Source organism: Manis pentadactyla, chromosome 14 (genome assembly GCF_030020395.1).
Source record: "Manis pentadactyla isolate mManPen7 chromosome 14, mManPen7.hap1, whole genome shotgun sequence".
Classification (NCBI taxonomy): Eukaryota; Metazoa; Chordata; class Mammalia; order Pholidota; family Manidae; genus Manis; species Manis pentadactyla.
Genome location: NC_080032.1, coordinates 43,022,523 through 43,036,416, shown reverse-complemented (window position 1 = coordinate 43,036,416; position 13,894 = coordinate 43,022,523). Strand labels below are relative to the sequence as shown.

At 38.2% G+C, this 13,894-nt stretch overlaps 1 protein-coding gene across 1 annotated transcript in view; it reads left to right on the top strand.

Moving 5' to 3' along the window:
• The window catches only part of RARB (retinoic acid receptor beta), a 708,617-nt gene that overhangs the window by 311,105 nt on the left and 383,618 nt on the right, over positions 1-13,894 (top strand). Inside the window, exon 3 of the mRNA XM_036886166.2 lies at positions 12,249-12,715. Coding sequence (XP_036742061.1) covers positions 12,538-12,715 — 178 coding nt within the window. The 5' untranslated portion in view covers positions 12,249-12,537. The remainder of the gene's footprint in view (positions 1-12,248; positions 12,716-13,894) is intronic.

The window sequence follows — 13,894 nt, the reverse complement described above, 5'->3', positions numbered from 1 at the left end:
ATCTGTGATATTTTGTTATACAGCCCAAGTGGACTAAGACAATGTCCTATTCATGTGAATGAAGGACTATATAAGTTCTGCTCCTCCAGACTTTCTTCACGGTTTCCCCTGGCTCAGAATGAAAGACCCTTGTCACTCTCTTTCATCCTTTTGCCTTCCCACTTTTCTTAGTACATGTTCTTGAGCATAACTCTTTGCAGAGCTGGTTTTCTGTGTATAAATATGTTGGTCACTTTTTTTGTAAATGTGTTGAATATATTTCAAGTAACTAATGCAAGTTTATTCACAAAATCCCTTCCAGGGGGAATAAAAGTAGATAGGAACATTAAAAATACCTAATTTAAAGATCTTAAGAAAATGCGTAAGAGAAGACGAAGGAGAGAAGGAAGATTCCTTAAAGATGACTACAAGGAGGGAATGCATGAGGCCCATGAGTGGTGAGAACCCAGACCTGATCCTGGCAGAGCCCTCTGGGGAAGAGAACATTTCCAAGGGAAATGGCTGCGTGGTGAGCTGGGGAGGCTCCACCCTGTGCCCATGGCCAAGAAGCCAGGAAGGCTAGGCATACATGCCAATCTGGGCTCAAACCTTGGGCACGTATCAATAGAACCTGTGTGGGCTGTCTCCATGCATTGGCCAGTTGGTTGGTTGGTTGATTTAGATACCTATTTCTTTTTTTAATTATAGAGATATAAATCACATAACATAAATTTACCCTTTTAAGTTGTACAGTCAGTGGTTTCCAGTATATTTGCAATGTTGTGCCACCATCATCACTACCTAATTCCAGGATATTTTCACCACTCTTGAAAGAAACCTCATATCCATTAAGAGTCACTCCCCATTCCTTCCTCCCCCTTGTCCCTGCCAATAACTAATCTATTTTTTGTCTAGGGATTTGCATATTCTAGACATTTCATATATAGCCTTTTATGTTTGGCCTCCTTCCTTTAGCATAATGTTTTCAAGGTTCATCCATGTTGTAGCATGTATCAGTACTTCATTCATTTTTATGATCAAATAATATTCCATTGTAAAAATAGACCACATATTGCTTATCCATTCAACAACTGATGGACATTTGAGTTGTTTCCCTTTTTGGGATTTTAAACAAGCTTTTGGTTGGACATATGTTTTCAGTTGTCTTGCGTGTATACCCAGGAGTAGAATTCCTGGGTCATAAGGTAGCTCTGTTTAAGGTTTTGAGGATCTAGCAAACCATTTTCCAAAGCAGCTGTACCCTTTTACATTCTTACCAGTAATGTTAAAGTATTTCAACTTTTACACATTCTCTCCAACATTTGTTATCGTCTGTGTTTTTTCTTATAGCCCACCCCCAATGTTTTGATTACATCAAGATCACAGGCCCTTTGCACAACCCCTGAAGAGAGAGAAAGCCCTAATAATTACAGACTGAATCCCCCACCATCAAGTAGTATAGGGGTTAGAGTCCTATCAAATCTAGTTTAAAGAAATTAGGCATTCTTCCACAACTGAAAAAAAAATGTATTTATTTGGTCAGGGCTTTCCTTTGTAGTGTCGTAATTCTAATGTAGTGCTTCACAACCTTTTTTACATGCTACACCCAGGTTAATAATACTTGCATGTCTCATCATAGCCCAAACAAAGGAGTTTGCTAATGGATAAATGCATCAAGGCAAGGGCTTTAGTCCAGCTCCCCCACCCCCAGGCTCTGCCCTGCCAGTGCGTATTTCTTACCCATTTTTGGAAAACCAACTGGAAAGTTCTGTTCTACTAATATTTCTTTGGCCTCAGGAAGTAAAGGTAGTTTGGAATGAAAAGAATGTGGGATGGGAGAAGACCTGAACTGTGGTAACTTGTCTGGCAACAGACCTTATTCTCAAAGGAGCTAACAGTATGACACACAGTGGGCAATGACCCCTCTCCAAGAGGAACCCACTATGGATGGAGCATGGGCCAAGCTACAAAAATGCAGAGGCAGATCAGGGCTGCGTTGATAGTTCCAAATTGCCCATCCAGAGTGACATAAATACAAACCTAGCAGCCAGAAGCATGGGGATCAACCCCAGCTATTGAGGAGGAGGCAACTGGCAAGAGCCAGGTGGAGAGCTAAGTAGCTAGGTGGAGTACCTTCACCTCAGCCAGAAGGCGCTCGGGAGTATGGGAGAGTTAATCAAGAGACAGGGATCTGTCCCAACTGAGCAGCTGATGAGAATGAGGGCTTACAACCCATAGCCACTGCATATTGGGCAGCAAGAGTAATTTGAGACCCTGCTTGCCATTAAAGAAGCACCTAACATGCCCTTAGCCTCATTCATGGAAGTGGGGAAACCACCATTAGTGCCAGAACCTTCCTAGACCTGGAGTAGGCATGGGCAGCCCATGTTCAATGCCCAGATGTTGTGTAGCAGCTTTGACAGTCCAGATTCCTTTTTAAATAGGTGGAAACCATGTGACCATCTCATTTATTTAACCAACACAAATAACTCATATGTGCCTTGAGAATTCTTGTTCTTTTGCTCTCTTGATTTTGTAAAAGGCAAGTGTATAAATTTGTTAAAACTACATTTATAGCTAGACCTCACTTTCTAGAGTAGACATACCTCCAAAAGTTATAAGCATGTTATAATATTTAAATATTGAAGAATATTAAATAGTTATTATTTAAGTTCACAACTTTGGGGACTCTATTATGACTTCTATTATATTAATTTTCCTCTTACAAAAAGAATAAATATGGAATGATTTATTTCCAAGTAACAATGAATTTGCATACATACTGAGTTTGACTATGGCAAGGTATTATCTCTGCTTTTATAATCTCCATATTATTATAAACTTCAAGGTTCCAGGGACCTCTAATATGTCTTTTTCTTTAGCTCTTTTCCAGCACTATGCCCTTCAGTAACTAACACTTACATACCCTACCTGATACCATTATATCAATCTTAATCTCAATATGTAAGCTGATATTATATCAGTTATGGTCAGCTAAGACTCGCCACTTGATTCTTCCAAAAAGTTTTATGTTTAAGTATTGGGCTAGGAAGTTTCTTCTGAGATCTAAGGTCTAGAGATACAGTTTGGGAGTTTGTTGTATGAGGAGAGAAGTAAGGAAAAATACAAAACAGTTGTGTAGTTGACTTAGGCCTGACAAATTTCAAATGCTGTTCTTAACACTAAAGGTAACTTGGTGTGTTGAGCCTTCAAAACTAATCAATAATAAGATTGATACAATGGGTAGGTCACCGTCCAATGTAGATTCCCACTGGGAAAACAACTTCTTTTAGGCTACCTCATAGGCCATTAACCTGCCTATAGACAGCTGACTTTCCCTTGAGAACCTATAGATGGCTGCCTTTGCCTTGAGAACCAAATCCTATTCCAGTCATTCTAATTGATTTGGCAGAATTCCATGATCCAAAGCATGAAAACCATTAAATGAAGAATTGCCTGCTCCCACTTTTCTCAAAAACAAGCAATGGTACAGGCAGACATTTGGTCCGACACATACTCTATACCTTTATGTTTTGGAATCTGTATGAAAAGACTTTAGGTGAATGCTGACTCTTCAGAGATATATGCAGTGCTAGCATATGTAACAACTTTGGGCTGAAAATTGACTCCCTAAAAACTCATGTTTTCATTAGTACTTACAAAATGTATGTAATTGGAATCTTGGAGTTCTGTGTATTCTAGTATATGTATATTTCCTCTTGTTATTTTCTGAAAGTCATATTTTTTACTTTGTATTTCTTTAGCAGATGGAAGCTTGTAAAAATGGTCTAAAAAAGCATGCAGGGACATTCTGATTAGACTTTTAAAAATAGGTCTTTTATATGCCAAATAATCTCCTCCAGAACAGAGGAGTGATTCAGATTTCACTATCTGTTCACTTGGGGGTCTAAGGGACCCCTTCACCTGCATTATTCCCTCTAAATGACTTCCTTCTACCTATTTCATTTCCAAATTAAATTTTTAAAAGGTAAGAAATATATCTTTCTGGACAAGTTCAAGTTGCTCATTGTGGCTTCCCCTTGATTTAAGTTGAACATAATTTTATCAGTAATATTTATGATGAAGATGGTGGATATAGGAAAGGCAGCAAAACTACCAGGCATGTAAAACTGACTTCTTTATAGCCATTTTTCTTTTCTATCAAGAACAGCAGCAAAAGCAACTGACAGGATTTATGCTGAGTTTGGCATTTTTGCTGAAAACAGGTATTTGGCTGAATGCATTTGAAAAATTTTAAGTGACATTACCTGGAACCAATGCCTTAAATAAATAGGGAGGTATGAGCTAAAATACACTGGAAAAAAAAAGGCAACATGCATGTAGTGTCTATTGAAGCAAAGATTTTACCCACAACAAATACTAAGTCAGCTGAAGAAATACAGAAGAGTTTTCTGGGCCCCATCACAAGAAATTTTAAAACCTCTCTTTTACTCACTTCTGTCTGTTTTTTTTTTTATGTTAGCCACATAAGGCATGGTGCTATTAAATTTAAGTATGAGGGAATAGATACAGTGTTTTCCCCAAAAATCCTACTTGTTTTCTTGCTCAGAGTACACTCAAAGGCAGTAGAATGTAAAGTTAACACTTCTCGCCATGTTCAAGTGTTTGGCTCCTGTGTCCCAGGGCACTCTCACAAGAGTGCCCTCTCCAACCTGGAGGAAAGTGTATGTCAAGTCACCAATGTATTAAATGGATTTTCTAATTATCCAATATGCCTGTAAGTTCATGGCGTAAGTCAGGTAAAATCCCATCTTAATTTTACTTATTTATGAATAAAAGGCATGTCCATGATGGCAGGTTAAATCTCACTTTTTTTTGTCCAGTCTCAGATCAGGGCCACTACTCTTGCCATATAGGAATAACAATTTAGACATTGAATGAATGAACCGCATCTCACCTGGGGGGCGTGAGTAAACCTCTTTCTCTTAGTTAGATTATCCTCTTTTTTCACTGAAGTAAAATTGAGATATAACATTGAATTACTTTCAGGTATACAACATAATGACTCAGTATTTGTATTAATTGTGAAATAACCACCACAACATGTCTAGTTAACATCCATTTCCATACATAGTTACAAAATCTTACTGTGATGACAGCTTTAAAGATCTACCTCTCTTGATGACTTTCAAATATGCCATATAGTATTATTAACTTTAGTTATCACAGTGTACGTTATATTCCCTTGACTTGATTGTGTTGACTTTGTAGGCTGCCTTGAGTAGTATGGATATTTTTACATTATTAATTCTTCCAATCCATGAGTATGTACTATCTTTCAATTTGTATTTTATTCAGTTTCCTTCATTAATGTGTTATAGTTTTCAGGATACAGGTCTTTCACCTCCTTAGTTAAATTCATTTATAGGCATTTATTCTTTTTGGATTATTATTGAGCTCCCTTTTCATAGAAGGTGTTTAGAGCAGAAAAGAATAAGGAATCATCCAGTCTAGGTTCCCCAAACTTATTTGACTACTGGCTACTTTTTTAATTTACTGAATTTCTAGTGAAATACCATAGATTAACAGCATGCAATTCCCCTACTGCCTCCCAAATCTTTACAAAAATGATAGAAAGGGAATGTAAATGTAAAACCATTTAAGTTAATAAGAACATAAGTGATGCTAAATTGCAGATAAGAAATGGTAACAACTTTTTTTGAAGATGGGCAATAGTGAATAAATAAGCAAAGTGCAAAATGCAGATTGCTCAGTGCCTAAAGGAGATACAAACAAGCAACAGGAGATATAAGCTGTGTATGATTTTAGCAGTCCCAGATACCAGATGCCCAGATATCCAGAAAGATGGAATGATGAATGAGATAGGAAGATTGACTGAAGTTCTGAAAAAATAACATTAAGTCTTGTCCTCCACCTCTTACATCCTGGTGATTACTATAACATAGTCCTGGTAGGAAAGAAAGTCTACTCTTTCAAGAAATTAATGAATACTGAGTCCTGAATACCAGACATAAATGTAGAGTGGGGAGGTGGCATTAGACTGAAAACAGAAGGAAGAAGTGAGAAGCTAAATATTTAATTAATAAGCCCACCAACAGCCTGAGCATCATTTTTCCATCCATCTACCAGAAATATTTTCATTAAGGCTTTTCTTTCCTCCCTATCCTGGGCAGAATCTTAGAGGATTTCTTAATAAAGTTACCAAAGAGACTGTAGGGGAGAAATAATGATTATCCCTCTACCCTTCTGAGTTTTTGCCTGAGATCTCTGTAATAAAAGGCATATTAACAAAAGAAAAGCAACAAAAGCTTATTGACATTTATATATAGGAGATACCCAGAGAAAAATGAGTAATTCCCCGAGGTTAGAATTCAGGCTTAAATATCATCTTTGTAGGGTAAGGAAAGGGGTATATAAACTTTTAGAGGAAAATAAATGATTTTTAAGAAAGATGAATGAACACTTAGGGACTCGATGGGTGATACGAGTTTGTGACAAAGTTAGTCTGGGTGTGATTTTGACTTCTAGTCTGCTAATCTCCTGTGACAGGGTCAATCTTCACTCATTGATGAAACTCCCAGAGAGGGATTTTGTGACAATTGTGTTCCTTTTGGAGGATCTGTCTTTAGGCAGATGAGGGGAGCTCAGAGGAAGCTTCTCCCTGTTTTTCCTATTTTTCAAGTGCCTACATATCAAAGTAATCAATATACCAAAGCACCATGTTTTAGGGTAGCAAGCCCTGAACTCCTAAAGTCATATTTTAAGGTGACATATTCTGCCTTTCAACTCCTGAATAACATGTAAATATAACATTTGGGAATACCAAAGAAATGTCCCAGCTAGGTCACTTTTTCTTGAATCTCACTCATTTGATAAGGTTTGCTCATGAAAACAGAGCTTGCAGTAAGTTTTCCTTTTTAGACATAAATGGACAGGGCTAGAATTGGGCAGACAATACAACTGAAAAATGCATAATATCAAAAGAAATAAAATGACAGGAAAAAAGATGAAAAGAAATAGATTCAATGTAGAAAGCAAAATAACACTTTAAAAAGAACTATTCTTAATATCTTAAAAGGCATTCAGAAAAGATAAGGTATTCATTACAAAAAAGCAGAATGTATAAATAAAGAAGAAAAAAATTAATGTTCATGGTTGTTAAGAATATGGTAGCATAAATATAAAAATCAATAGAATAATTGAAAGTTAAAGGGGAGGATACATTGCAGAAGTAGGACAAATAAAAAGTAGAATATGAGAGAAAGAATAATGAAGTTAGAGAATCACTTGAAAAGGTGCCTAATATTTAGATAATATTGGAAATATTATCTAAATAATACTTCCAAAAGGAGAGAACAAAATATATGTTAAGGAAGATATTATCAAAGGAAGCATAAATTTTCCATAACAGAAGGACATGTGTTAAGAGATTGAAAACTACTACCAAGTGCCTAGCACAATGTAAGAGAGAAAGATCCTAGGAGATAAAGAGAAGATTATAAAGGCTTCCAGAAAAGGACAAATGCCACACACAAAGGACCCAAAATCAGAATAGTATTAGAAATTTCCAAAGCAATGTAGAAAGCTCAAAAGCAATGGTGCAACATACTTAAAATTCTAATTTAAAAAGTTATTTCCAATCCACAATTTCATACTTAGCCAAAGTACCAAGTGTGAGGTATAGCATAAAAATATTTTAATACATGCAAAGTCTCAAAAAGGTACCTCCCACACACCATTCTTCAGGAAGATCTTAGGAAAAAGCCATCCAGATGAAGAAGTAACTAGGAAAGAGAAAGACAGGAAATGGGGGTTCTAAAAAAAAAAGAGACACAATAATAGAAAGTCTTATTTTGACATCTATGCATAAGACTGGGAAAGCAGCCCATCTGCCCTGGGGCAGTACTCCAATTGTGGAACTCATATATCATATGACATGTCTGCCAAAATTGTCTGTCAGAGAGTTGGGAAAGAAATTTACTCATAGATACAAAGAAAAGTTATCAAGTTACATAAACAAAGCAATTATTAACTACAGGGGAAAAAAAACAAAAACTAAGATCTGTAAATATAGTAGTATATCATGTGGCTCAGCTGTAACAATATTTACCTGGTCATAATTATGTAAGCATAATAAGGTAAATGATTTTCATTTTTTTTTAATTGTGATGAAATTATGTTGGGAGAAAGGAGGGAGAATTTTGTATGTGTGGACAATAGCCTAACAAAATCACATCCTATTTAGAGTAACAATCAACAAATAGTAAAGAAAATTTTACAAAATTATGGAAAAAAGTAGTTTAAGTACATTATCTAGAAATATAAGTAACAGGAAAAAAAGCCTGAAAGAGTTTCAAGCAATTGTTTGTAGGGAGGGGAGCTTAAGATGAGGGAGATAGTTTGCCATTTTTCTTTATTGATCCAAAGCCATTGGCCAGCAAGCCATGGTCTATGGGCTGCCTGTTCTCATAAATAATGTTTCATTGAAATATATCCATGCCCACTCAGCTATGGATTGCGGCTGCTTTTTTTTTGCACCACAGGAAGTTGGTGCAAAAGCAGAGTTGAGTAATTATGATAGAGATTGTGTGACCTGCAATCTAAAATATTTACTTTCTGACCCTTCACAGAAGACCTTTTCCAACCTTATGCCTGGAACAACGGTTCTCAAATTTTAGCCGCATCAGAATTATCCAGACGGCTTATTAGAACCCAGATTTTCTGATTGAGTAGGTCCTGGGCGGGACCTGGAGAATCTGTATTTCTAAGTTTCCCAGTGATGCCATGGCTGGTTCAGGGACACTGCTTTGAGGACCACTGGTCTAAAGGAGCTCTCTGACTTTTCGAAAAATCATATACAAGGATCGTGTTTACAAAATACATTTTAAATGTTTTGAAGTATAAGCTCAGAACCTCGCATGTAGATTGGGTCTAAAATAAATATAAAAACAATCCCAGGTGAATTAAATGTGATGAGAAATTACTGGACTATAATTTTTTTTTAACTTTTTAATGAAACAACAACATTAACAAATTACACTGGAGAAAATATATTGTTTCATTAATAATAAGACCTCAAAGATCCAGTCTGTTAATAATTCCCAAGACCCTGACACTGCCTGGGCACATTCCATCCATGTGGTTACTGTTAGAGCTGCCACATGACATCTCACGACTTAGCAAAGGCAGACTGCATAATATCTATGCATGCAGTATTTAAAAATCCTTTCTTATTTTCTCTTCTAAAATACTTTCAGCATCTTTTTCATTTATTATCTTCTTGCAAAACACTTGCTTTCTGGACAACACAGTTTAAGAAACTTGATTTAAAACCTACTCCTCTTCCCTTGAGACCTTTCACAGATGATGAAACGGATGCCCAGGGAATCTCATGGGTTGTAGATCCATGACCTCTTGACCTGGTCTACACTGCCTTCCCCTCTTCCACCCAGCTCCTGTTTGCTTTGCTTCAGGTGGTGAAGGGAGGAACCTCCCATGAGCCCAAACTCAAATCAGGCATGAAGAAAAAAGCACTGCTAATATTAGTGACTATCTTTTTTTCTAAAAGCCTGGAACAAAGGAAATTCTCTGCTTCCAGGAATAGCCTTAATCAGTCACATATGTGAACATGCACCCAGCAATTTTCCACCAACATAACAGGATTTTCCCAACACATTGATTTTTTTTTCCTTTTGCCATTATCACTGTAAGCAGTTTTCTTCTTTTTTTTTTAAAGATCCTACACATGATACCAGGCTTTTCAACCAGGCAGGCAGGATGTTGAAAATTTGCAGTGTTTGAAAGCAAAGAGGAACAGAGGATTATTGAGAGTAGAAATAGTCCTTCGTTGGTAAAAAAAAAAAAAAAAAAAACACAAACAAACAGCTTTAAAAATCTAAGAATTGTGCCCTGCGGGGGTGGGTTTGCTGAACTGTCAGCTCCACCAGTTAATGAGGTAGTTTGTCTAATGGAGATAGAAAAGGCTGTTTATAACAATGCTCGGCTTTGTGTGTGTGATTTAAAAATCAAATTGAGTGGAAATGCCGCAAATACTAAATGGTATTGTTTTATTTTCTAATTAATTTGCTACAAACCACAAAATAAAAGTGTTAAATACGTTAGATGGTGTGTGATTTTTGGACGAGAAAGCACTGAAAGCATTCACCTCTCAAGTCTATTTACTTCCTTTTCATCACAGAAGCAAGTTGTGGTTTGAAAGTGTGAAAAGGACATTGCTATTTGGGGCGGGACATCATGTGGGAAGTGTGTTACATAAGCCATCCAGGAATGTAGTCTCCTTTGTAAGGTGAGTTCTAGGGAACCCGGGACCATATGGTCTCACTGTTGATGATGTTCGTTTTTAATATTAATAAGCCAGGGATTCAAGGCCCTGGGGAGAGTGTCATCTTCGTGAGGACAGCCACTCACACCGCAACTGCCCATGAATGCTTTCCTCCGTTGGATACAGCTAGACGATGCAGACGCTCATGCACACCAGTGCCACAGGGCAGAGGGGGAAGAGCAGAGATGGTAGGAAAGGCAGATCTAGGTCCAAAGGCTGGCTTGGCCACAGGCTGACTCTGTGACATTTAAACTCCCTGAGACTTAGGTTTCTCACCTGGAAAATAAGGCAATACTGGATGCCCTCCAGGACTATTCCTAGAGCTAAAGCTGAGCGCTCAGAAGTGAGGTGCCTGACCCAGGGTAAACAAATAAAGGGGAGTTGTTACTGATGGGAACATTTCAGGGTTTGTAATAATCAAACTGGGTAACTTACACAAACTGAGAAATCAGTAAGTCTTAAAGAGTCTTTGTTCTCAAACTGACCCAAATCCCACCTTTTCTTCTTTACTTCCATGACCAAAGTTTTAGTCCTAATATTCTTTTCCCAGGACTATGCGATGGATTCTCCTCTCTGCCCGGACCCCAAAGCCTTTTTCCATTCCAGCAAGCTTAGTCTCAGAAGCATATCATTTGATGAGATAACACATAATAGCAAACACCTAGTGTTTACACTACACCGGGTGCTCTTCTTCTCTTGGCATTATCTCATTACCTCCTTTATCCTCACAACAGCCCTCTGAATTAAATCCAATTTTTTTGCTTTTATTAAAAAAAAAAAAAACCTGTCATGTTGAGAAGTAAGGTAATTGTCTAAGGGGTGGAGCCATGATTTGAACCTCGAGAGCCTGGCTCTAGAATCCTGCTCTTGGCAGCTACTCCATGTTGGCCTTGAGATACTGTTCTGGTTTTGTGCCACATGGGTTAATATTCAGGGCTTCCTATCCAGTGGACACCAGAGTTTGGGACTTTTATCTGTGACATCTACAGCCAGCCCACCCTAGAAAGTATTTCAGGCTTCTTCCATTCCCAGTCTCAAGGAATGTCCCTGGAGGGTCTTTTGTTGGGGGACAGGGCAATTTAATGTCCTTAATGACACACATTAGCATTGTTCCACACTGTGTATGCCTAGTGCCTACAATAGCACCTGGTGCTTAATAGTAAGTAAGGATTTGATTGACAGATGGATGATTGACGAGATGGACCAAACCATTGTAGGCACCTGTTGATTCATGGGGTGAGGGATCGATGGATGGTGTCCTTACAAGAGAGGTGTCTACTGTTGACAATAAGGAACTGATACAAAATATTTCACTGATTTTCATGTCTCTTTTCATTATAGTTTTTTCTTACATTTATGTTTATCTTACTGGGTATGTATGCCATTCCAAATGGATGGATTAAAATCCAAAGTTGTTCATTTACAATATGTAAAATCTTGAAAGCAGGTAGGTTAAGACATCAGACTATCAATTTTCTACAAGAACAGAAGCAAGGAAAAAAAATTTCATTCATTCATTCAGTAAATACTATTGAGTATTAAACACCTGTCAGTTATTCTTATAGGAACTTACAACATAGCCATTAACAAAAAAGAAAAACTGCCCTCCTGGTTGAGGGCATTCTAATCATGGAGAAGGACAAAAACAGTCCCACCTGCAGCGAGTTAAGTAACATGGAGAAAACTTAAGCAAGGTGAGGAATATAGGGAATGAATGGGTGGAGGGGGAAAGGTTGATATTTAATATCAGATAGTCAGGGTTATTTTGAAATTATGTAGAAGCTCTCTGTTGTATATTATATTCTTCATTTAAGAAAATGAAGGTAGTGAGTAAAGAGAAAGAAGTGCAAACTAGGAGACAAAGATTAATATTTGAGATTTTTTGCATAATAACTTAAGAAGAAAATATTTTTGACTTGTGTGAGATATACTTTTTTTCTTACAGGATTAGCAGCTCTGGACTTTTAAAGTGATGGATTTCCCAGCCTTACACTGAGAAGCTGAACAACAACAACAACAAAAAAGGCATCCTTTCTGGAATCAGCATAGCAAAATGAGAGGTGCAGAAACAACGCTGGGGAGAAGCAAGGTCGTCTGTTGAACTGTCTTGCCTTTGGCCCAGAACTTAGCTCAGACTCAACTCTGGCCCTGAATTTACCTTCCACACTTTGGTTCAAGGCCTGGAGTGATGTGTCCCCTCTCCAGAGCATCTTTCGTTCTGTGAGGCCCAAACCATGACCACCAGTAGCCACGCATGTCCCGTCCCAGCAGTGAATGGACACATGACTCACTATCCAGCTGCACCCTACCCATTGCTCTTCCCACCGGTCATCGGAGGACTTTCCCTGCCTCCCCTCCATGGCCTGCACGGCCACCCTCCTCCGAGTGGATGCAGCACACCGTCGCCTGCGAGTAAGTACCCCTGGAATTTGATCTCTTTTCTCTTGCTTGATTGGCTTAATGGACCTGCGAACACAGGACAGTTCCTACCCAGGGTGAGTTTTCATTTTGTCAAACATTGGTTTCTCTTGGTCTAGAATTGTACCTTTAGTTCTCTCAGCAGAAATATAATTTGAGATCTGCTACATGGTGAATTTGGGAATTTAGTTCATTCAAAACCACATCGGTATTTTGTTCTATTTCATAAAATATAAGCCCGGAAAGCGGTCAACAGATGTAACCAATATACCTGAACAAATTGGCTACTTGGTAAGTAATGTGAACAGTGCCTTAGGCAATGACACTATAAAAATCATTAAGGTAATCCTGGATTTAACATCACTTTTGGTGGTGCTTTCTCCTTTGGACCTCTTCCCCATTTCCTGGGTGCAGATGGTATCTGTAATTATTCCAACTTCACAGGGACCTTTGCTACCCATTCAAACAACATAACTTTTTCCATGTCCTTGGCCACTTTTGATTCTGTGCTGTTTCTTACCTCTGATCATCTCTTAAATGTTCTGTATCAAGTGTTATAAAGTAGTAAGAATTCCTCAAGACGAATAATGACTTACTCATAGAAAGCATGCCTATTATGTGATTTTTTTCTTTTCTTTTAATTCTGCCTGTTTCAGAACAAATTTTGGTAGCCAGTGAGCTCTTCCACCTTTCAAAAACAGGTCACCTGGTCTGGCCCCTGGAGGTGGAATGGCGCATGGTCCACCCATGCCGCACGGGGCTGCCCACCAGTTCTCCGTGTTCTTTCAGTTCCCCTGACATCTTCAGAGCCCCTCCTCATGATGATTGCATGTTCTGCTGCTCTTTAAGGAATCCCTCCAAGTCCTGGCTCGGTACTTAGAAGCTTTTCTTTTTAAAGACTGCTTTAATTTTTCTGTAGTGTGGCCTTTATGCCTTAACTTCTCCCTCCTACTGCAGCCTGAGCTCACTGGAAGCAAGGAACTTGCTCCACCTAACTGGGACCCTTCAGCAAATGGTACAGTGCCTTCAAAAATAGTAGGCTGTTTGGATAGATGGATGGGTAGATGACCAGACGGATGGACAGACTTTCAGTGCAGGGTTGTTGATTACAATTGCAGCATTATCACACTGGTTATATACTGACTTGTTTTCCTCCCTGGTATGATTATAATT